General features: G+C 41.8%; 1 protein-coding gene and 1 long non-coding RNA gene across 14 annotated transcripts in view; one reads left to right on the top strand and one right to left on the bottom strand.

The window, feature by feature from the left end:
- Nucleotides 1-1,149: 1,149 nt before the first annotated feature.
- The window catches only part of LOC135108377 (coiled-coil and C2 domain-containing protein 2A-like), a 40,680-nt gene continuing 16,720 nt past the window's right edge, over nt 1,150-25,109 (bottom strand). For 6 of the 8 annotated variants that reach the window (XM_064019314.1, XM_064019317.1, XM_064019312.1 and 3 more), the window contains 15 exons: nt 24,403-24,645; nt 23,103-23,291; nt 22,179-22,286; nt 21,520-21,714; nt 20,468-20,748; nt 19,850-20,022; nt 18,746-18,893; nt 13,062-13,257; nt 11,997-12,206; nt 9,772-9,949; nt 8,835-8,947; nt 7,004-7,100; nt 5,059-5,213; nt 3,783-4,016; nt 2,113-2,251 (listed from right to left, as the gene is read on the bottom strand). In XM_064019314.1, coding sequence (XP_063875384.1) covers nt 3,786-4,016; nt 5,059-5,213; nt 7,004-7,100; nt 8,835-8,947; nt 9,772-9,949; nt 11,997-12,206; nt 13,062-13,257; nt 18,746-18,893; nt 19,850-20,022; nt 20,468-20,748; nt 21,520-21,714; nt 22,179-22,286; nt 23,103-23,291; nt 24,403-24,645 — 2,517 coding nt within the window. In that variant the 3' untranslated portion in view covers nt 2,113-2,251; nt 3,783-3,785. Of the gene's footprint in view, nt 1,289-2,064; nt 2,252-3,782; nt 4,017-5,058; nt 5,214-7,003; nt 7,101-8,834; nt 8,948-9,771; nt 9,950-11,996; nt 12,207-13,061; nt 13,258-18,745; nt 18,894-19,849; nt 20,023-20,467; nt 20,749-21,519; nt 21,715-22,178; nt 22,287-23,102; nt 23,292-24,402; nt 24,646-25,109 lie in introns of those variants that run through there. The other 2 variants (XM_064019316.1, XM_064019318.1) reach the window with 2 other exon arrangements.
- On the top strand, nt 14,597-24,997 carry LOC135108380 (uncharacterized). Of its 6 annotated transcripts, none has more exons than XR_010272237.1 (7): nt 14,597-15,286; nt 18,068-18,238; nt 18,752-18,895; nt 21,526-21,672; nt 22,185-22,297; nt 22,965-23,223; nt 24,381-24,997. It is a non-coding gene; the product is annotated as an uncharacterized LOC135108380 (long non-coding RNA). The 6 variants fall into 6 exon arrangements; XR_010272236.1 differs by lacking the exon at nt 14,597-15,286 and adding an exon at nt 17,482-17,768 and having other exon boundaries at nt 22,150-22,297; XR_010272234.1 differs by lacking the exon at nt 14,597-15,286 and adding an exon at nt 17,482-17,768 and having other exon boundaries at nt 21,526-21,739.

The following is a 25,109-nucleotide window of genomic DNA, read 5'->3' as shown; positions in this document are numbered from 1 at the left end:
CTACACCTACGCTAACATCACCACCACCATCACAAAAGGCACATCGAACTATCGAAGCACACGCACCTTGTATTACTCTTACTGTTTCAGCGACACTTGCAGATGCTCTTGTTGCTCCATTATAACACTAAATTAAAAAGGGAGAAGGCGCGGCGCGGAGTCCACGAGAGACAGGATGAGGTCATACATATTTATATTGTCCTCACCCAGTCTCATTAAGTAATGGTTTGCAGTGATAACTGGTATATCCTGTCAGACTAGATTTTTCCACTTTCCTGTCAGTCAGTCTAGTGAGAAGAGAAGTGTAATAACAAATACATAAAATTTACGCATGAATGATACGGTTTGACTAGTGACTTGGCATTTAACTCTTAATAAAATAGATAATAAAATAATATAAATAATTAAAGAAAAGTACTCGGTTTTCATTTAAGCTTACTTAAGCAAAATAATCAATTAAACAAACAGTACTCAGTGTTCATTTACATTTACGTGACTCACGGACTAGCACGTTTATCGAGACGTTCCTGATAACACATAATGGCAGCTATTTAGTAGCATGACTAGTTACTTGCGTCTTGACGAGATTCTTCCTCCTCTTTAATATCACAACGTTCTGTTTGACTAGTAACTTTCATCATTCCTGCTTCCTCTCCTTCCTTCCATCTGCGGAAACGTCCAATTTCCTGATTCACAATGACAATATCCTAATATCCGCAGCCTGCTTCCTTTCAGAAAATCTGATATAGCTAGAATTTCTGCTCATTGTGTTGTATTCCTGCGGTTGAAGTTTGTTGGATTTTCTCTTAAGATGGTTACAGCACGCCAGCATCTGTCAAGCATATTCCCTGACCATTGGAATACGCAAGCTTCTTCAATGCAGCAAAGGTATTATTCCAAGGAAGAAACTAACCTACAAAAACTAAACAAACCTGAGTTGCTCCCTAGAGATCGATACATATGAAAAAAAAAAATATTCAGCAGTGAAGAGTGAAGAAAACCTGAGGAGCTGCCGCTACAAAGACCAAAGCTCCGCACCACCAACCACCACTAACAGCTGTCAGTGTACCCAGCCTGACCTTCCTTCCTAGGCCGCCGGCTAGAAGCGCTGCACGAGGGCGGCCACGTACACCCACACGGAGAGCACTTGCCCGGGATAGGGATGCAGGTGGAGGGCCAGGGCAAACTCAACCCCCGGGGCCTGCGTGAGGTGCACACCCGCCCCGTGCACGGCCGCCACCACGCCCGCCGCCGTGCTGTACCCCAGATGCACGCAGACCCCGCACACCTGTCACGGGTTGGTGATTAGGGGGTGAGTGGGGTGGGTGGGGTGTATTTGTAGACAGTAGTTTAAGAGTTGGTCAAACTTAAATCAAGAGCCACTTCCATGTTTGAAGCCAGGAAGATGGAATAGCGCAGAACACACACACACACAAAATAAAATAAAAATAAATAAATATAATAATAATAAAAATAATAAAAATAATAATAATAATAACAATAAAGAACAAATAAGTACAGATAAAATTATGAAAATGATACCTGGAAATAATATTGTACCGTGAGTGGTGTGTCTGTGTGTGTGTGTATGTGTGTGACCGATGAGATGGAATAAGATCAATGGATGATTAAATAAATAAATAAATAATAAATACTCGAAATGTCAAAAACTGAGAAATTACAGAGAAAAACTATACGACCATTTCATTTAACGACAATAAAACTCAATGTATACGCAGAGCTTGTAATGAAATGAACAAAAGATGAAAAGTCCCAACACGGAAACGAGCAAATAAATGAGACTATATTGGGCATAAATCACTGAGGGAAAGAAATAAAGAGGGAATATTTAGGTACAAAAAAAAACAATAATAGAGAGAGAGAGAGAGAGAGAGAGAGAGAGAGAGAGAGAGAGAGAGAGAGAGAGAGAGAGAGAGAGAGAGAGACTAGAAATATACATACCTTTCTCTCTCTCTCTCTCTCTCTCTCTCTCTCTCTCTCTCTCTCTCTCTCTCTCTCTCTCTCTCTCTCTCTCTCTCTCTCTCTCCAAACACACGCACGCACCTGATGGGACTTCATGATGGCGGCCAGGAGGGCGTGATTAGGATGGTGCTGGTGGTGGAGGCTGCTGCTGCTGCTGCCACTGGGGTGGTGGTGCGGAGCGGCGGTGGCGGCGGCGGTGGTTCGTGTCTCCTCCATTCTCTCCACCAGCTTCCTCAGGACTTTGATGGCATGTCTGTTCCAAGTTGTCCTAGAGAGAGAGAGAGAGAGAGAGAGAGAGAGAGAGAGAGAGAGAGAGAGAGAGAGAGAGAGAGAGAGAGAAACAATTTATCAGAAATATACATGCAAGTATATAAGTCGTTCACATTAACTTGGCGGATATGACCTTCCTCCCGCACTCCTCCCCCCTCCCGCTTATTCCTTCTCATACGCGTCATTGGCTAACTCGTGCACAAACCCCGCCCCCTCCCCTCCCTCCCCCGACCGATGCGTATCACTTGCGATCATCTGAATGGGCCTGACTGGTGGCGCGCGAGGAGCGGGCGAGGATTCATCTGTCAATTTAATCTGGATGGGCAGTACAGGGCACAACGCGGCACTACAGAATAGATTGGAAAACAGAGAGAGAAAGAAAGAAAGAAATTTAAAAAAAAGGTTAATGACACGAGGCAAATAAATGAAAATAATAAAGGAAAAGAAACGGAGAGAAAAAGAAAGGAAACAAAACAAATGACACGAGGCAGATAAATGAAAAGGAAACAAAAATAAATGAAAAGAGAGAGAGAAAAAAAAAGGCCAATCATGAAGGACATGAAGATATCTCTGTGGGCAATCACGTAAGGTTATTATATAGAAGTCGACCAATCACGAGGAATCAATTAGAAAAGTTTAATCAATTGGGTGGGTGAAGTAAGGAAGAGAAGGATTGAGTCCCGTATGTATCCACTAACACTCCTCAAGCTTAACAAGAGTGGTGTCACGAGGATAATTCTCAAGGAACACTACTGACAGCCAAATAAGTGACCAAGTAGCTTTATCCTCTCTCAGACAAAAGTTACGCAAAACATCGTGTCATTTTCTAACCCATCCACAATTATTTGGCATATCTTTCATGAATCACTAGCCACTCCGGCATATTTCCTCTCGTTCTATAGTCATTTTCAAACATTATACTGGCTAGAAATTGCAAAATCAATTATTTTCCTCCCTTTCTTTCTTGTAAGTGGTTGTAAAGATCTCATTTATTGTTTTTGGTGCTGTGAATTGTTGTACATCGTTGTGAAAGTTGAGAACACCACTGACACCCAAACAAGTGGTCGAGTAGTTCAAGTTCCTTAAATCCATGTAGTTTTATTTCCGCTCAGTCTAGGATTACTTAAAATATCGTGTCACTATGAAAGAACACCACTGACACCCAAATCAGTGGTCAATTAATTCAAAACTCTTTACGTCTTGTAGTTTTATCTCCGCTCGTGTCATCTTATTGCTAGCAGTCAGGGAGTTAATTATCATTTCCTTCCACCTCAGGCACCTTCATCCCACGGACTGCACGACGGAAAGTGACAAAATGAAAACATGCGAGAGGGAAGTTTATCACAAATGGTAATGCAATCAACGAGAAATATATACGCATACATCGAAGCGAGTAAATAACAAGGGGTTTCATACAGTATCAATGATCATGAATTTATTGTGTTAGCTTTCACGAATTATACGAACTCTGTGCACAATGTAATGGAAGTGTGTGTGTGTGTGTGTGTGTGTGTGTGTGTGTGTCTTACCTGTTAGTGCCTCTCCACTTCATGAAGGCGTCCCTCAAGCTCAGCTCTAGCCTTTCCTGCAGCTCTTTCACCTGGGCGGGATCTGGCAGGGGTAGGGTGAGGCGGGGGGGGCTGCACGCTGGCTAGCCCCGGGTCCCTCAAACCGCCACGCCCGAAGAACGGCCGCCACCCTGACCCACCCACGTCCAAGCTCACCCTCGGCGGGTCATCGTACTTCTGAACGTTCCCCCAAATCTGGAGAGTAGAGAGGCGTCCCGTGAGGAGTGACAGTTGTGTGGGTGTGCATGTATCTTCTCACTAATCCCGTCCCCTGGCCGCTCCCACAATTTCCGCAAACCGCAAATACTGCAATTGTTGAAGCGTGATCTCGTTTGTGGGTTTGCGTGAACGAAATTTTTACGCTAATTTGAGGTTTTTGCATTTACTGAAATACTTCCGTAAACATAAATCTAACAGCAAACCTATTTTTTTCGTTTTTGTACAAGTACATAATAATCTAATTCACTAAATATTACAGTAATATTTGAAACTGTGATACAGATCTTATTATAAATACTACTTTATCAAAACACCCGCAAAACTACAGACAATTTCAAAATTTGACAGAATCGTTTACTGTTTGTCAGAAAAAAAAGGTAAATAAATGCAGTTAATGAAAAAACAGATTGTTTCTAATCTCTCGTTCACAAAAAAAAAAAAACATCAGACTTGATAAAATTCATGAATACTATCCACAATAAAATGAAAACGTTGCCGAAGTATTAAAAAGACTGAAATGGTTACCGTTACCATTTAAGAAACTGTAAATTTCAAGTTTGCAGGTTTGCGATTGTGAAAGGCAAGTTTAAGTTTGCACATCTATGGTACTGGAAGTGATTTTTTGTTTGCAGAGTCCAGCATCGCTAATTCCCCTACACTGGTGACAGTGAAAGAAGCACAGCAGCCAAAGGAGATAAAAGAAGCCGTTTGGGATGCCTACCCACCCATGCCACCTTTCTCCCTCCCTCCCTCCCTCCCGCACGACATTTCCAGTTAAAGACGTTTGGTAAATCCGGACCCAAGCCTCACACATCCCGTCCCAGACTCCAGAAGGCAAACATTTTAGGGATCTCCGGATACTTCTCCGATTAAAAGATTAAGCAGCTCAAGTATAGTAAAATATTACTTTTCTTTACTCCTGGAGAGAGAGAGAGAGAGAGAGAGAGAGAGAGAGAGAGAGAGAGAGAGAGAGAGAGAGAAACTGGTAGCCATCACGTCTTGCCTGCCCGTAACTCACGTTGTCCTGACTGACGAGTTGGTACACAGCATGGAGCGGCGTGAAGGGGTGGCGCGGGCTGAAGCAGCGGCCAGTGGAGGGTTGCCACACCAGCCAATCCGCATCAGATTCCCGCGTCACCACGTAGCAGGTCTCACCCTCAGGTACGCCGCTACCTGAAGGAGGCCACAAACACTTCAATTACTGCTGCTGCTACTACTACTACTACTACTAATACTAATACTACTAATACTAATACTTCTAGTCTCATATTTAAAGAACATATCACAGTTGTTAGGAAAACTTTCATTAAATTATTTTTTCAAAATTTTTAACACTGGTCCGGATCTTAACTAAAAATTTCTAAAAATTTTTCCAAAGAAAATTTTTCATCTAAAGTTAATGATGATTAAATTAAGAAATAGAAAAAGAATATTTATATAAAAATGAATATGTAAATCGAAAAAGTGTGTTTTCTACGTGTCTTCATTTTTGTATAAAAATTGAAATAAGATTTTTATTTGAACCGTTCTCCAATAAAATCAAAACATTATTTTACATATGTATAATAATTCTTTTGTAAGTAAAGAACATATCACAGTTGTTAGGGAAAACTTATTTAAAGTTAATTTTTTCAAAATTTTTAACACAGGTCTGGACCTGTACAAAAAGAAAAAATGATGAAAATTTTTCATCTAAGGTTACAGATTATTAAATTATGAAATGAAGAAAAGAATATTTAAACAAAATATGCATATATCAATAAAAAAAAAAAGTGTGATTTCTGTGTCATCAATTTTGTATACAAAAAATTGAAACATCAATTTTTTCTAAACCATTCTCAAAAAAAAACTCAAAATACTATTTTACATATGTATAATGGTTCTCTTATAAGTAAAGACCATATCACAGTTATTAGAGAAAAATTATTTACAATTAATTTTTTTTACTAATTTTTTTTTTAACACAGGTCCAAACCTGTAAAAAAAAAAAATAGAAAAAAATTTCCGATAAAAATTTTTCATCTAAGGTTAAAGATAATTAAATTATGAAATGCAGAAGAAGAATATTTATATACAATACATATATCAATGGAAAAGTGTATTTTCTACGTGTGTTTTCTTTTGCATAAAAATTGAAATATTTTTATCTCAACAGTTCTCCAAAAAATCCTAAACACTGCTTTACATATGTATAATGGTTCTCTTATAATTAATAATGTTTTTGAAGCATCTAAACATTACTAATTCCTCCTTCTCTTTCTTACTCCTTCCCTGTTTCCCATGAGTTAGCTGAATGATTTATATTCATTATTTTCATGCCTATCACTACTACTACTACTACTACTACTACTACTACTACTACTACAACTACTTCTACTACTATAATCCGCTCATCATAATCTCACTGTTGCGGCGCTGAAATATCAATCAGTTAGTCATCCCCTAATACTACAATACCACTCACATCACACATCCCAGTACATAACACCACACGCATCTATGTACACCGCAAGTACAGTTACACCCACAGCGACACACTGGCACCACTCACAACACGCACGTCACACCGCTAATATATTCACACCGCACGCCACATGTACACCCACCCACAGCCGCGGCATTACGACAGCAGAGCCTGACGCCTGCCCACGCAAACACATTAATTGCAACAGAGTAATGGAATCAGTCGGCCAATCTATGACAGAATGGTGAAAATTTGGATGCGTATTTGTTCTTTTTGTTGCCTGTCTGTATGTATGTATTTGTTAGTTATTAGTGTAGCAATCCTTCTTAATCACAAACACACTCACATTCGTTCTTGTTGTTGCCTGACCCTATATATACGAGTATATGCATAGCTTTCTGTTTACCTATCCCTGTCTGTCTGCCTGTTTATGTTAGTTATTAATATCTCAATCTTCTTAACCACACACACACACACACACACACACACATTCACTCACCCAGCAGGAGGTAGGCCGTCTTGCCCAGGTGCAGAAAGAAACAGGCCAGCAGGACGGCGTGCTCCTCCTCGTCGCCGGTCAGCAGAGTCAAGAATTGCTGATGACGAGAAAATTGGTCATCGTCACGGAGGAGTAGTTAGGGAGGCAGGAGGCAAACTGCGCCATTGATTGACTGACCGGCTCATCCTCGTGCTCCTTAACCTCACGTGACCTCGCCTAACCCAACTTAATCTAACAATCTAATCAAAGGTTACCTAACCTAAATTCAATCTAACCAAACTTAACCTAACTCAACCTAACTTAACCTAACCTAAACTTAATATAATCCAACTAAACTTAACTCAACCTAACTTAACAAATCCTGACCGTGTTGTCTTGTAATCCAAAACGCTTTGCTCTCTCTCATCAGGATTATTTTTAAAGGCCACAGAAATCAATAGTCGCGTTCCTGTGGGTGTTTTTTCCTTGTTCATAATCCAGAATTTTTGTTAAACTACAGCTAAAATCCTATAAACACTCTTGAAAATCATAACTTCCACTAGAACCTGTTAGAAGTACGCACCTGGGATAAGCCACCAAAACATGCAAGCGACCACCTGAGAACCCGCCACCCCAGCCTCGCGCTAGGTGACGTATCATCAGGTGAGAGAATCTGCATGGGGTGGCTGATCTTCAGGACTGGTCGGACTGTGCGAGTGATATCGGTGAAAGATGTCAATTTACCGTCAATTCCACTCAAGCGATGAATAACGGGTGAGTGAAAGATGTTAATAAGAGGAGGGAAAAGGGAAAGGAGTAGGAAGAAGATGGGAAGGAAGAGGAAATGGGGTTGTCAAAGGGAGATAACGGTCGGTCGGATCACCTCCTGGTCCGCCCTGGTAATTGTTAGGAAGTTTTTTGAGCTCCAGTGTCTCTAATCTCGCGCGAGCAGACAAGCTCCTGGATGCCAAGCGTTGTGAAGGACCTGCACACTACTCACGCGTACGGACACACGGACACACACACACACACAGATAATCACGTGCACTTCATACTCTACAGACACATTTGTATTTATTGCACTTATATCTACACTCATTCTCAATATGATTTACACACACACACACACACACACACACACACACACACACACACATATATATAAATAAGTAAATAATTAAATAAAATGAAGAAGTAAAAAAATGATCTCATCACAAAACATTTACTACGTATTGGCGTCGTCCAGCAACTTCTAAAAATCACTCAAAAGGAAAAAGAAAAGATAAAAGGAAAAAATACAAACACAAATCACACCTGCATCATTACAACTCTGATCTAACCATACATACTCACTGTCCTCCTGTCTACCTACACTATCAGGACCATGGGCAGTATTCCTAAACATTTTGGCGTGTCATCTCGACTTCTTTAAAATATATTGAAGATATATTTTTACTACTTTACAAAAATGAAGACTGTTGTTTCTTTGTGTCAGTAAACAGCCTCTAGTGGAAGTTATTTGTTGTATTCAAGGATGTTTTCATGCTTCTAGTGATAATTTAACAAAAAAAATCGACACCAATGGAAATACACACCCACGGGAACCCGACTTATAATCCATATGAGAACAAAGCTCTTGAAAAAAAGTAGACATACTTGCTATCTCCCTGGTCTTTAATGATGAGACCTAGACCAGCAGTAAATAAGACAGGAAAAGACTCACCCATCAAGTGTAACGGAGCATATCAGTACGTATTGTGTAAATCAATTCAGTCGTACCAAGCATAACGTATCCAGCTATCTAGGCCATAGTTTAACTTAATCTGCGGCCACACGCGGTGACGTAACCCACCTCCGAGTTGGCCCAGATGTCCCCCGCGCCGGGAAACAGGGTCAGGTCAGCCAGGGAAGGGATGAGAGACACGAACCAGGCGACGCGGCGTACCGTGGCGGCGGAGTCCTGGCCTGGAGAGGGACAACCACTGCATTAGGACATTACTTACCGGCCCTGCGACTTTACATGCCTCCAAACGTACAATCGCGGTCTGAAGCCAAGATACCTACACCACTCATGGCCATTGTGTTTAGCATCTTCCCTTTAACCCGTTATTATATTTTCAGCAACTGTAGGCAAGTTTACCCATCAAAACTTAAGCTACTAGTGCTAAAAAGCTTTACTAGATATTCAACGATACCTTTTGCTGTGAGCGTTGTCTTTTAAAAATGGCTATCTAAACTTACACCAGACTATATCATGCTGAGAAAAAGCTGTAGCAGTCGAAGGGGTAAACTACGGCCTTTGGTTTGCTGGGAATCTATCAATTATTAAATTTTATAGGGAGATTCTGAGCAAAGTGAGCGAAATTATTAACACAGTGGTAAGTGCGGCAGTACATTCGACAACACACCTCCACAGTAAGGCCTCTATTCTTAAACTTTGGACGCTCAAGAGAACTATTTCAAAATGCCGCAGAGACAAATATGGGAAGCGTTATCAAGGGTGTTTTCCCCGCTAAGAATGCAGAATCCTTATTTCACTACCACTAGACTCATGATAACACCCTTGAAAACCACAGTAAACCCCACTTGATCCCATTAAAAAATACTTAAGGTAAGCAGGGACTGGCATTTCAGTGGCCATTTTTTTTATTAGATTTTTGTTGCCCTTGGCCAGTGTCCTTCCTACATAAAAAAAAAAAAAAACGAAACGTTTGAGAATGCCACTATTAACCCTTTCTGAGTACATCGGTCCAGATCACACACTAAGTACACCACACCAATACACTTACACATGAGCTCCTGGGGCGGCGGCAGGGGCCTGAGGTAGCGGGTGAGGCACACTAGACGCCCCGAGAGGTCAAGGACGTGAGTTCGGAAGCGGCGGCGGGGATAGCGGGAAGCGAGGGCCGCCACCCACTCCCGGCCCGCCGACACTACCTCCTCAGGCTCGCTGGATTCGAACTGCGCCTGAGAAGGAGAGGGACAGGAAGGTAATGAGATACGTATGTTTGTGAAAAGTGGAAGAAAAAAGAGAATTTGGGATCAGAGTAAGAGGAGAACGGGAAAAAAAAAAAAAAAACGAAAGGTGAAAGAGAAAGATGTCAGTGAAAAATGGTGGGAGAACGAGAGAAGATGAAGAAAAGGGCTTAGGATATAAAGTAAGTGAAAAATAAAAATAAAAGCGAAGGAAGGGAAACATGTCAGTAAAAATTGCTGGGAGAAAGAGAGAAAAGAGAGCTTGGGACATAGAGTAAGAGAAGGAAAAAAAACAAGGAAGAGTGAAAGAGACGAGAGGAAAAAGATACGTATGTCTGTAAAGTGGAAGGAAAAAGGGAAAACAGGACGAAAAAAAACCTTGGAAAGTAGAGCACGAGGAGGAGAAAGGGGGAAAAAAGCGAAGGGTGATGAGAAAGAGAATAAAAAAGCTGGGAAAAGAGAGAGAAAGGACGAGAAATGAAAAGGAGGTAAGAAAAGAGACTAGGGGATGTTACGTGTGTGGAAAGAGAAGGAAGAGGGGCAAAGATGAGAGACGGATGGGATGTTTGGTGAAAGGATGGAGGGAGAGAAGAGGGGCGAGTGCTTGCTAAAGGAGCCGTATGGGAAGGAATGGGAGAGAGGGAGAGGGAGAGGGAGAGGGAGAGGGAAGTTTGCTGAGGGAGGGACTGGAAAAGCTGAAGTAAAGGGTGAGGTGTTGGCAGAGGCGGGAGGGGCGAGGGTAAATCGTTATCTCTCTCTCTCTCTCTCTCTCTCTCTCTCTCTCTCTCTCTCTCTCTCTCTCTCTCTCTCTCTCTCTCTCTTGTTACGTTCATTCCCTGTCTGTTTCAGCTTAGCAACAAACACACACACACACACACACACACACACACACACACACACGCACACACACACGCACAAACACACACGATAAAATATCAATAAATACATAAACTTGACATAAAAGTTTCATAAATAATTTAAGAAGGCAGATGACTTTTGAAAACAGCTTAAAAAAATACATAGAGCCTCTGCCTCCTCCTCCTCCTTCTCCTCCTCCTCTTCCTCCTCATCTTCCTCTTCCTCCTCCTCTTCTGACACGCTGAAGCAGTAACGCTCATGCAAATGACACTAACTACTGAACAACTGACTGACTGACTGATTGACTACTTACCTGACCTATTTATTGACGTTTCTGATTGATCGATAGGCTTGTCAAAGAGAGAGAGAGAGAGAGAGAGAGAGAGAGAGAGAGAGAGAGAGAGAGAGAGAGAGAGAGAGAGAGAGAGCACTTAACACTTTCTCATTCCTTCATTTTTAGTGGAATGAGTGATGTGATGAGTTTATCTCTCTCTCTCTCTCTCTCTCTCTCTCTCTCTCTCTCTCTCTCTCTCTCTCTCTCTCTCTCTCTCTCTCTGTGTGTGTGTGTGTGTGTGTGTGTGTGTGTTTTTGACAAGCTCATCTATTATTCGCAAGAGTTAATAATGTAGCAAGTCAATACATTCAGTCAGTCAGTCAGTCAGTCAGTCAGTCAGTCAGTCAGTCAGTCAGTTAGTTGGTCAGGCATTTAGTCAATCAGTTGGCCACTCAGTCAGTCAATTAATCAGTCAGTGGGCAGTGAGTCAGTCGTCAGAGGGTGAGTCATTTAGTCAGTCAGCCTGTGAGTCGTGAGTCAGTTAAGGACGCGAGTCAGCTAGGCAGTGTTGACTACATGAGTGTTGTTGCTTCAGGCTTCCAAATGGTAGAGGAAGAAGGGAATAGGAGGGATGAACATTGAGAGGAGTAGCAGCAGCAGCAACAACAACAAATAGGAGGAGGAAGACGAGAAGAAGAAGAAGAAGAAGAAGAAGAAGAAGAAGAAGAAGAAGAAGAAGAAGAAGAAGAAGAAGGAAGAAGAGGAGGAGCAGAAGAACGAGATGGAAAAAGAGAAGAGTTAAAAGAAACACTCAATATTATACACATCTCTCTCTCTCTCTCTCTCTCTCTCTCTCTCTCTCTCTCTCTCTCTCTCTCTCTCTCTCTCTCTCTCTCTCTCTCTCGCCTTGAGGGGCTCCGGGGGCGGCAGGGAGGGCTCAAGCGTGATGTAGAGGGACAGGTGAGTGGTGGCGAGGCTGGTGGAGGGGAGGTGTCCGGGTGGGGTGTTGGGCGGGCTGCTGCTACTGCTGGAGGAGGCGGGGAGGTGCGCGGCGCGGTGCTCTCTCGTATACCCAAGCAACATCACAGGCTCTTCCAAAGCGAACGTTCCCTCGATCTGTTGAAGGGAATGTGAGATTTGGTAGTGATGTAGAGAGAGAGAGAGAGAGAGAGAGAGAGAGAGAGAGAGAGAGAGAGAGAGAGAGAGAGAGAGAGAACAGGAAAGGAAGAAAAAAAAAGCGAAGGATGAGTCATGAAGCTAAAGTGACAGAAGAGAAAGATATATGTCAGTGAAAAGTAATAGGAGAGAGAGAACAAGAGGAAGGAGAGCTTGGAGGAAGAGGAGGGAAACAGAGAAGGGTGAGACAAAGTTAAAGAGATCCGTATGTCAGTGTAAAGTGGTAGGAGAGAGAGACAACCACAGGGAGAGGAACGGCGGTAAGTTCGTAGTGGTGGTATGATTTGGGAGAGTGAAGAAGACTTACGGAAGAAGGGAAAGGTTATCACTGTCATCATTATCATCAGCCTGAGTCGAATCCACTGCAACGTTTTATCCTCCCCTAATCTCTACTTATCTCTGTCGGCTGTTCGTCTGTTCCAAGCTATCTCACCACAACTTGGATTACATCTCTTCACTCTGCCCTGGCTAGGGTCGGGAAAATCCAGGGATTTTTTACTAAAATAAAAACTGTTTTTTTGGTTTTATTTGTTTTTTTTTTGGGGGGGATTCATTTACTTATTTATTTATTTTGTTTATTCCTCATATGAAAGGAAGCAAATAACATCTTGTGCTTATCTGAGTGTGTGACAAGCGTAACCAAGCTATCAAAATATCAGTTGAATTTCTAACCTTCATGAGACAAACAGGGGATGTTGTTATCTACTTTCTTTCCTGGAAGTGGCGTGCCCGAGTGCGCTCTCTCTCTCTCTCTCTCTCTCTCTCTCTCTCTCTCTCTCTCTCTCTCTCTCTTACCTTGGCGTTAGCGTAAATGGTGGAGAAGGGGATGGTGAGGGAGCCGAGCCAGCGGTGGTGGAGGCGGTGGTGCAGGGTAGAAGGGCGGAGGCGAGGGTCGTCCAAGAGGTCTTGAGTCACTTGATCGTACAGATGAAGGAACACGTCCTCCCGCACCTGCTGGAGGCTGCCCGGGGAGAAGTTGTCGTTGGGAGCCCTGCAGGAGAAGGAGAGGTGAAGATTAGAAGTGGGAACAAGTGTGGCAAGAGAGAAAGGGAGTGTGTGTGTAAGGTGGAAGTAAGGAAAGGAATTGAGTTGTCGTTGGAAGCCCTGCAGGAGGAGGTGGAGAGGTGAGGATGAAGAAGAAAAGTGGGAAGGAAAAGCGAAAAAGAAAAGAGAGAGAGAGTAGAAAGTAAAGTGGAGGGAAGGTAAGGAATGGAGGAGTGGTGGCTGAAGGGAAAAGAAAGTGGGAAGGAAAGCGAGAAGTGTAGTGTGGAGGTGGAAGGAAGGTAAGGAGTGAAGGAGTAGTGATTCAGAGGGAGGAAAGGTAAAACTAGATGCCTGAAGAAGATGAGAAAAGAGAGAGAGAGAGAGAGAGAGAGAGAGAGAGAGAGAGAGAGAGAGAGAGAGAGAGAGAGAGAGAGAGAGAGAGAGAGAGAATGAAAACGTATCACTCTCTCCTCCTAACACTGATAACTTACACAACAGCACACAAAGCATACACTGAGCTAGAAATTGCAGTTTACCTTCACTTGGCGGATAAACCTCGCCATCAGCACGCCTCCTGATACATGTGATGCTCGGGGGGCGATGCTTGGCGTGACTCCTGACTCGCTGGGGGACGAAGCTAAGGTTTATGGACTTACCTACCGGGTTTACTTACGCAACTATATCATCACTTTGCTGCGCGAGAACTTTGAGGGAGGGAGGTGTAATGCGAGGATAACACATTATTTTATTTGTGCACCTCCCTCCTTTTTCCTACGCAAAAATCAAGGGTCTGCATTGTCTTTCACTCTGCCGTTTTCCTTCTACGGGTATATCAAGTCCTCTGATCTGCTACTGATCTATCCATCGTCAAATACACGCCTGTATTCTTAAACGCTTACATCTATCTCTCCTGAGTACTATTTTTCAAAGGTTACTAAGATCATTACTCGGTTCTCATGGGTGCTTTTCCTTGAGGCAGTATAAAACCTTTGTTAAATTCGCAGTTGAATAATGAAAACACGCTTCAAAACCTCAATGACTTACACTGCAAGTGACTGCAGTGAGATTCGGAAATGTTTAAGAATACAGAAAACAGTAAAAAGACTGTCAGAGGGTTTAGGACTGAGGGGAAATGGTAAACACAGTGGTAAATGCATACGTTTACATGACAATTCACCTTGACTGTACACTTCATTGCTAAACCTGATTTCCATTTTCCACATAAATTCTATACACAAGTTCTGCTTCTGTCTATCAGTGACGTGCGTGCAGCGGCGGTGATTTCTCGTGAGCCAGGTGTAAAGCACTATCTGCCGTGCTCTAGCTTCTGTGGTGGAGACAAAGATTATTCATACCATCTCCGTAATTCTAGTCATTATGATCAGCGACGCGGCGGCAGTGGTGCACAGAGTAGTGGTGCTGCACCCACGTGGGGCAATGCTACGCTTAACACCGATTTCGTAATGGTAGTGGTGACGCTAGTGCAGTTTAATCCAGTCCTGGTGATTCATGACTGATTTCACATGAACAGGACTAGCTAGCTCAGAAAAGGTCCTATTTCTTTGAATGGTCTGTGACACCTTGGAGGTTATGGTGTGGTGACAATGTAGTGCAGGAAGGACAGTCTGTATCTGTCCAACGCAAGTCATGACAGGCAGCATGACACAAATGGCGATCCTGAGTGTGGCCTTCCAAGTCTCTGTATAGACAGACGACGCACGTACCTCTTGCGTTACTATTGTTTACTAGCCCACTACTGCGATGACCTAGTACGTGATGTTCACTATAAAGAGCCAGTAAACTCATGACAGAAGACAAGAGAGAAGTGTTCCTGCCACAGGTGATTAAGTGCTGTTAGAATGATGAGCACTGCCCTGTGACGATAAGCTTACGAACGTTTTAGGGGACTGTGTATGCATTCCGGGGCAAAAATATGCATGATACTCAAAGATTGATTAGCGAAGCAGCTCGGATATAGCCGACGAGGTCTTGAGACACCCAGCACAACGCCTCCACCACCCCGGTCACCCCGGCACGTAAGCTTCCATTAATAAGTATTTACATTAGCATTACTCCGTGACCTAGCATTAAATACGACGGTGACAATGTATCTTTTCGTGTATCACAGTTGTCAAGTCTCTGCTCTGAGGCATCCCAGACCTGTGTTCCTCTCTGAAGGATATGTCAACAGAGATTCATCGAATGTAACACAAGAACTCGCGATTTCTAAAGAATAAAGAGACCATATTCTTATTCACTCTGATTCACAGTTCCTCTCCCAGCTGTTCTGTGTGTACGTACTATGGGTTAAAAAGTATCGGAGCGTAGGGAGACCGATGAATACCGTAAAAATTCGGTCAACTGCTGGTCTCGCGCTGTATTTTCGTTTCCTTCGTTTTGTACAGCCATAATGTTTCCCACACAGTGCACCGATACTTTTTTTTTTTTTACTCATAGTATGTGCTGTACTTCCTACTTAATTGTCTAAACACAACACCTAATCTCTCTCTCTCTCTCTCTCTCTCTCTCTCTCTCTCTCTCTCTCTCTCTCTCTCTCTCTCTCTCTCTCTCTCTCTGTCCAAAGGAGACAGGCCAAAAGCTACAACTGAAATGACAGGGAACTTCTGCACTGCACGCCACACAAAACCAGGCAGTGGGGGAAAGATGAAATGTTTGTCTTGTCGATGGCTCTTGAATAATGAAGCACACAACCTGCCTGCCGCGCCCTGTGAGCTCCCCTGCCCCTACCAGCCCACCCATAACACTCCTCCCTCCACCCAGCGCCGCCACCAAGCCAATACCCGGCCAACGCCACACGATTACACGTCCATTTCACTCACTCACGCAGACATCCATCAAGTTATTACTGTCTCCCTGCTTCCAGGTGAATAAAACTTGCAGGCCATTGGAGACTCAGGTAATGGCATCACTCCATGTACCTATTGTTTCTCTCCCTCTTTCTTGGTTATAACATATTAGCGATTTTATGACCTCTCTACCAGTGTGGCGAGAACCTGCATACAACCTTGCATTATGTCTGGGCCCTTACTTCATCACCCATTCTGATTCTTCGGACGTCGTGAAGTTTATATTTTTACTGTCCCTGCTTCTGGAATAATCTCTTATATTAATTTCGGGTCCAATACAGACTATTTTCAGAGGCCACATGACTAATCGGGTTCTCATAGCCACTGACGGTGCAGGATCACTGTTAAACTAATGAATCGTGAAAACGCCCTTGAGAATTCCGCCGGCCTTCACTACCATATAGAAAGTAAGGTTAAGACGCAGAAATGTCTGAAAATACGGTTCCAAGTTCTGTATCTTACATGAACGGAGTATAATAGTGACTTGTTGTATCACTCAACGGCTATCGTCTCTCCTTCTTTGTTAATGGTTGATGGAATTATTTTCTTCTTTTGAGTGTTGTAAAAAAAAAAAATTACATACTAGCTGACTGCCCTAGCGTCTTCATGATATACTGCCATGTTGTATGATGTATCAATCCACGGATCTATGTATCATCTCGCTTTTGTTGACAGCGGTTTCGATGAGCTTTCTCTTCCTTTCAGTGTAGTGAAGAGGCGCTGCTGCTTTCTATGACTATTTAAGGCTCAGCTTTCGTAAGATGAATTGTTGTACGATGCATCAACTCACAGCGCGATCGACTTGCCCCGTTTGTTGATGGCTGATTTGATTAACGTTCTTCACTCGGTTACAGAAAAGAGATCCCCCAAGCTATCTCGTCAACATTCATTTACCGCATGATGGCGTAACATTCCAAAGAAACATGGTCTTTCTCTTAGGACAAAAAATGAAAAATAAAAAATAAATAACATATGGAAACCAACTAATTATCTCTGTGGCCTGTAAGCAACGTCGTTATAAGAGAACAAAGCTTTTCAAAACGCGGATACGAGCCCATCAATATGCAGCCGCGTCTCTCTCTCTCTCTCTCTCTCTCTCTCTCTCTCTCTCTCTCTCTCTCTCTGGTCTTGATGGAAAATAATTCGCATAATATAAATATCTGACAAACTTGTAATTTCATATGCACATAACATTTATTTATTCAGTTAGTGACTTGCTTATTTATTAATTTATATTTCATTTTATATATTTTCTTATTTACTATTTTTTTCTCTTACATATGTTTACTGCCTTTATATTCTTTAATTTCCTACCCGCTGTTCTCTTAATAATGCACGCACCCATGAATCCACACACACACACACACACACACACACACAGTAACTTTCCGTGCATGGCAAAAGCCAAGAGACCAAGGAAGCACTGAATACATATGTGTGTGTGTGTGGTGGGGGAGGGGGTGCTTCATCCACGCCCTCGCTCACTTCATCCTCAGCTGCACTCACTTCACTCTCACTCACTCTCTCAAGCGGGCGCCCCACTCGTGTTCTGTTTGCTCAGCGCTGAGTGCCTGTGTCTTCATATGCGTGAGGGCATATAACACGGCTGTTATAAGAATATTAATATCAAGAATAACTCTTTCACTACTAGGTAAGCTTTTTATTCATAATCATCTATAACTTTCTCATTTTCATTTCTTATCTCATTTTTTACATCCTTTTCTTAAATACTTTTGATGTCTGGAGGATATAAAATTCATCAACCTTCCATTCATATATTCATTTGTATTTCTTTATTGATTTGTTTATTTACTGATATTTATTTATTTATTTATATGTTTATATTTCAAATTATTTTTCATTTAACTATTTACTTTTACATTCTATTTACTACATTTTTCTTTACCTTATATATATATATATATATATATATCCTTTAAAACTTGCCAGAAAATAAGTGCATGGGTCATCAAGGTCATCTTATGAGGCCTCCCAGACTTGGGAAATGAGGCATGTGCATCTGCCTCCCTAGCATCCTTGAAACTTCTCACCAAGCAGTGGACTGTCCTCAGCTGTACCCTGTTTGATATGCTATAAATGGAAGACTGTGGCCAGCTTTGTGTAAGATTACCACCTCTTGTTTATCTTTACTAGTGACCATTTTGGGCAAGTTAACAGGGTGGCAGGAAGCAAAATAAAGGCTCAATTTGGCTCTGTCTCAGGGTATCAGGCAAAAATAATGTCGTATCTTTATTGCAGCCAAGTGGCTACTAAGTCTGAGTATCACTGGCTAACCATGGGTGGTAGAGCATGTAGGGGTGGCCAGTTACCAGTGTAAATGCATCAGACAAATGCTTTCCAAGGAACGAAGTTGTGAGCTTACTTCACTTAACACAAAAAGAAATGTCATTGGCCCTATGGCAACAAAACTTTTTGTGCATACTGTATGGTGCTAATTTCATTACAATCAGCCATGTAGTTCTGGGGATATTAGCTTTTGAATAGTGTTATGGTCGGGCTGGGATGGAATGGGCTGGGCTGGGCTAGGCCACTCAAAATTAAACAACATAGTAAATTTCACTTTGCTCGTAATAAGTTGTAGTCATGTCCCCTTTCCCCATGGCTCACCTGAAGGGGAAGGACAGCTGCTGGTTCCAGGTGGGGTTGGGACCCTCTGCCACACTGGTGCTCCGTGTGGTGCGCTGGAAAGTCACCTCCACCAGGGTCCTCACACAGCCGCCATCACCGCCACCACCAACACCACCACCAAGGCTGTCTGTAAGAGAGAATGAGCTGTTCAATGTAGTAGGAAATTTTATTATGTAGTGCAGCAACCCATAGCCTATGTCATATTTATCCTAAGTCATTGTGGTATGAAGAATATATAAATAAAAACTGTTAGTGAAATAAAAAGACTATCTTGTCTACTGATCTACAATAAAACTTTTCCTGGTCAGTATTCTGTAGTCAGAATTGTCTGTAAGTCAGCAATGTTCCAAAATATTCATTGAAAAATGTATTATTTAAAGCTGCCCTTTGAAAAAGAAAAAAAATGTTGGAAAATTTAAACGCATTCGTATATCCACTGAAAGCTGTATTGAGAGAGAGAAAAACATTTTTGGCAAAAGTCTACTGCATTATTTTTCTACTCTGCTGAAGTTGTGTGGCCTCATCAGAAGAGCATGTGAAAAAAATTATAAAGTACCAACTAACATGGTGCTTGAGTTGGAAAACTCAACTCATCAAGAAGTCTTTGGAAAAACAAAATATCAACATTTGAGGAATGGAGAGGGGAGGCCTAATTACAAACATTAATATATATATGTTTGTGAATGGAATGAAAAAAAAGTGATAGGATGAAGAAAGCCTGGATACTTAATAGGAAACAAAAAAAGGAGAAAGGGCAATTGTCTGAATAATATATGAAAAGTACAGTTTTTCATAAAGAAATAAACAAAAAGAGGTGACTGAACCATTAAGGCAAGGAATGTACGTCAACTAACGGAGAAACTAACAAACACAAATACACAAACAGGTAACACTAACAAACAGATTATAAGTTATGACTATATACTACAACTAGGTAAACACAACTGGCTAAATATACATTTGTTAAAATCAGAGCGTGGTAAGGTTGAAGGAACAAATCAACACACACACACACACACACACACACACACACACACACACACACACACACACACACACACACACACACACACACACACACACCTTGCTGCTGCTGAGGGTCACGGACAGGAACATTGAAGGCACGGGCCACATGCACAATGAGCTGCACATGCTGGTCTGTGAGGGCAGCACCACGCACACGGTCTCGAGGCCTCCGTGTGGGTCTGAGAGGGCGGCGAGCACGGAACACCGCTGCCAGGGAGCTGCCAAGGGTGCTGAAAAGGGAACAAGGATATTAACGAAGGGGTCACACACAAATACATAAGAACATAAGAAATAAGAGAGGCTGCAAGAAGCCATTAGGCCTACATGTGGCAGTCCCTGTATAAAGCATACCTACCTACTTCCACCTATCATACCTATCAATAAATTTGTCTAATCTTTTAAAGCTCCTTAATGGTTCAGCACTAACAACCTGATTAATGAGTCAATTTAATTCATCTACCAATCTATTTGAGAACCAATTCCTTCCTAGCTCTTTTTTAAATATAACTTTTCAAGCTTGAACCCATTATATCTTATTCTATCCTGATCACTGATGCTGAGAACTTTGCTTACATCACCCTTGTTATATCCCCTATACACACATACATATCTTACACTAATTACATCATCACATTCCATCCAAACAATTCTCTCATCCTCTCATGAGCAACTTACCCAATGTCTGGGATGCTCTCCTCCCGCACCAAGTCCTCCAGGACAGGGGCAGCACTCTCTGGGGAGTACCGCAGCTGGAGGCGCCGACGGAGGGATGCTAGCAGCCCCTCAACCCGCTCCCACCGTTGCTCCAGCTCTGCGCCCCATCCCTCACCCACCTCCTTCACCCTCTCAGCCTCCCCATCTCCACTGGCACCAGCATCCCCACTGCCACCCCCATCCCCCACTGCCACCACTGCTTCAGCCTCCTCTTCCATCTCCCTTGTCCGCCTCTCAAAGTTCTGAAGGTGAAACCATAGGTTTTGGGAACAATGAGGAAGGTTTGGGAAAAAAGACTTTGGACTTTCTGCAGAGGTAAAAATGTGGATGTTTGAAGGAACTGTTATGTCATGTTTTGAATAGAGGGTGTGGTGAATGCAAGAGGAAGAGGATTGAGCCAATGGAAACGTTGGAAATGAAGTGCCTGTAAATGGTGTAGATGGTTTGATAGAGCAAGGAAGAACAGAGATAGAGAGATGTATGGAAATCATCATAGTTTCTTAGAGGAATGGAGCAATGAAGCTGAATTTTTTTTAATCATCATATTTTTTTTTAAAAGCTGTAAGAGAAGTGAATATAAGTGAAGCTGTTATGTATAAAACAGTATTTTCAAATGACATGTAGCATCTATAACAACTAATTGGTAGTACACAATGTATAAAGAGATATGTATGTGTATTCACAGTAAGTAATGTATTAATGGAGAGCAACTACCTAGATAGTGACAGACCAATGCTGACCAGAAGCCAGTAAGGCCTTGGTGATCACTTCTGGTCTACCTGATAAACTGACAGACCTACCTACATTTACCTCGAGTGTCCTTCCAGAGTTCAGTCACCACCAATAACCTCTTATGGCTAAATGATCCTGCCTTTTCTAAGTATTTTCATGATGCTCCAAAGTAAAGAATTATAATTACATTACTACCCAAAATAATAGTAGTTATATATTTATTTTTTAACCATTTCACTTATGATACTCAACACCACAGCCTAACCATCACTGCCACTCACCTGCAGAGGGTCACGCAGCACCTGAGTCTCCAACGCAGGCACCAAGCGGGCATCACGGTACAGAGGCTCCCCTTGGTCCCGCAGCTCCAGGACCCGTAGCCTCACACCACCTCCACGCCCGCCCTCCCAGCCAGCCACCCCCTCAAACTCCAGGTAGTGACCCCCACCACGCACACTACGGCCACCTGCTGACTTCTGTGAGGGGGAGGAGCTGCATTAGGTGAAGATTTTAGAGGTGTAGGGTTGCTAGATTTTAGCGATGAGAAGTTTACTTTTTTACTTCTGCTCACTCTCTTTTTGACTATTGTGGAGGTGAGGTCAAGGTTTTTGTGTTGATGATGTTAGAAGTGGAGGTAAATTTTTCTTAATTCAAGTCTGTTTGTAAAAATGTTGGAAGGAGTTTGTGATGTTGTGGATTGTTCTTAACTTTGTGAACTGGTTTTGTTTTTGCTGATGAGAGAGAGAGAGAGAGAGAGAGAGAGAGAGAGAGAGAGAGAGAGAGAGAGAGAGAGAGAGAGAGAGAGAGAGAGAGAGAGAGAGAGAGAGAGAGAGAGAGAGAGAGAGAGAGAGAGAGAGAGAGAGAGAGAGAGAGATTAATGGTGAATACAAATTCCATCATGGTCATCTCAGTAACAAACACATCAAAGGCTGGAGTGTACCTGCAGGTGGGCAATCAGGGCAGCATTAGCAGGATCATTGGGGTCCAGCCGTGCTTCCTGTAACCACTGCCGTGTATTTGCCACACCACCTTCAGGGGGAGCCACCCACTGCCAGGAAGGTAATGCAACAGATGATTATTATGGTGGGCAAATGAATAGTCTTGCAACAAAAGTACATAAGAGAATATAGTAATGTCAGTAAGGATGCCCATTTCAAAAATAGGTTTCTTAAGCAATGGATTTATAAATCTAAAGTTCATCTGCAATTATAACTTATTTAGGTATTTATATTTTCAACCAGATAAGACTCAGACTAGGTTACAACATGGTTTTATTTGTTTGAAATCATGAGCAGGCTAAATCTGGCAATATTTTTGGTATGTATTACACCCAAAGCAAATTTAGAGTTAGGTTTCTGTTAGAAATCCTTGACAAAATTTTGTTCCTGAATATTCCTCTCAAGATTACAGGCAAATGATCACAAGTATTTAAAAAGTTACTTAAATAAATATTTCACAGAATTTCTAGAGCTTTCAAGTAAACCAAAACTGAATGCTGTAGATTGACTTATAACAGAGTAGTTAGAATAGTTAATGTACATAAAGATTATATTCACCTCAAGAGTTATCAAATCACTCTACTTACCTCACACAGCAAAAACAGTAATTGTTATGAGATTTTTAATAACAACAGTATTTATCAACATAAAAGCTTTCCAGAGATAGTTTTTTGCAAGTGTGTATAAAGTCAGTGGCAAGGAACCGATCCACTAAATTTATTTTTCAGCCACATGGCCACCATGCACTCACACTGAACTTTACTTGAAGCCTTTGGTAGAAAAGTAAAGAAAGAAAAGTAAAAACATGTTCAGTCAATATCTGCATTCCAAACATACATTACAAGCACACACTTGGTCAGTTTTACCTTAAGAGCAGTGGAAGAGGTTGGAGGGATGGCAGCATGGGTAGGTGGAGGTCCAAGTGGAGCCAGTACCTCTCCTTCTGCTCCAGTGGCCCACCCTAGCTTATACTTCAGTTCACCTGTGGTAAGGCTTGAACCATACTGTGAACCCACCTGGCCACAGCCGACCCCAGCATGGCTGTGACTCACCACCTGTAAGATACAGCCAAAAGATTGAAAAAATATATAGAAATAAAAAAAAAAAAAAAAAGAAAGAAAAAGGAAGTAAAGTAAAAACTAAAATATGAAAACAGTAACAAACAGTAAAATAGACAGGAGATATATATACCAATAAATACAAGAATTTGTAAAAAAAAAAAAAGATAACCAGTAAAAAAAATCAAGGTAACCAAGGAAGGAATGTGAATGCTGTGAATCATATGAATTAATGATGGTAATGCTTGTGATGGTGATGATTTTTCTTCTTACAACAACAAAAGCAGCACATACTACAGTATTATTACCAACACACTCTTCAGAACAGTTTGTCTTTTCCACACAAGAAGCACATAGCACAGTATCTTACAGAACTTTTCAATAAGCAACTATATACAACAATAAGAGTTCTCTACTTCTTTTATGTGCTTTGGAAATACATATAAAAACTTCCATGATGGGGTCCCTATTGCAATAGTACTCCCACATACTGTAAAATACCAGTTAAATGGGCCCCAGGAGAGTTAACTCATGGAACTATTAATATGTATGATAATGCCTATGTTCATGATATTAAGTTTTGTGAAAAGACACACTGATTACTTCTTACATGCAAAGCTAATCATAATCTCTCTGCAGATAAAGTTAATTAATATATCACAAACTTTTCACCCCAGCAGTGAGAAACAGTCAGAATCTATCAAATGATGTAACCACAATGCTTTGGCCACTGAATGCTACTATATCAAGAGTACCACCAGACATAACTAGAGGTCTAGCTTCTGAGAGATTAGATTTGTAGGAAATGCACTATATTCTTGGTGGTGCAAAATCTGGGTTGAGAAGTTTATCTGTACTTTGTTTTATACAAAAAACTATAGATTAAAACTGCAATCAAACAAGGCTCTTTTAAGGAGAAGAAAGCATTACATTATATTATGCAAGTCCTAATTCATAATATCTAATGGAATTGTTTTAATTTCCCTCTAGTGTGTCTATATCTTCTTAAATTTTCATGTTGTATCTTATCTTGTTTCAACAGCAAAGATTCTTTTGTGACACAACACTCCTCATCAACCATAACAGAAAATGTAGTGAACCAACTCACCTGGCTGCCGCTGAACTGTGCCACCTCTGGGGCATCTTTGGTGGTGGCAGTGCAGCCTGGGATTGGCAAAGTGATGGAGGCCACCAGTGTCTGCCTTAGAGAAGCTCCTTCCACCACCTCTACAGTCAGACTGCGTGGCCATGATGACAGGGCCATCCGGAAGGTGTGGCCAAGAGGCAGGGTGAAGTCAGCTCCCAGGGTTGTTGAAGAAGTCTGAGTCACCAACTTGTTGTTGACCAGTACCTATCATTCACAAGCAAATAAAAGGCAGATATGAAGGAATGTGAGGGAAATTTGACATAACTGAGTAATGAAAATCAGAGTTAAATACGATTATAGAAAAGGTAGTATATTTATTATCCTTTACAACTTATAGATATGTATGCCAAAAATAATCTGCTATCTGCCTGATGGTCATCCTCTCTTTAGAATAAGATACATCTCCCATTTAACATAAAAGGTATTATAAGAGTACATGGAGTAGCAAGTGCTTCTTCAAAAAACACCAGTTGAAACAGTGTTCATAACCTTGGCATCAGATTCTGCATGGTTTCTGATGAACTGAAAAGGTAAATAAATATGTATACTGCCATATTTTGAAGAGTCTGCCTTCCCCAGTTAAGCATCTTCTTACATCTTCATTCTTTCAAGATGTGTGCATTTTAAAAAACAAAATAAAGTGAATTATTACTGGAGCAGAATGTTGT

Source organism: Scylla paramamosain, chromosome 17, assembly GCF_035594125.1.
Source record: "Scylla paramamosain isolate STU-SP2022 chromosome 17, ASM3559412v1, whole genome shotgun sequence".
Taxonomy (NCBI): Eukaryota; Metazoa; Arthropoda; class Malacostraca; order Decapoda; family Portunidae; genus Scylla; species Scylla paramamosain.
Note: the sequence above shows the minus strand (reverse complement) of the source record. Positions and strands in the feature narration are given on the sequence as shown.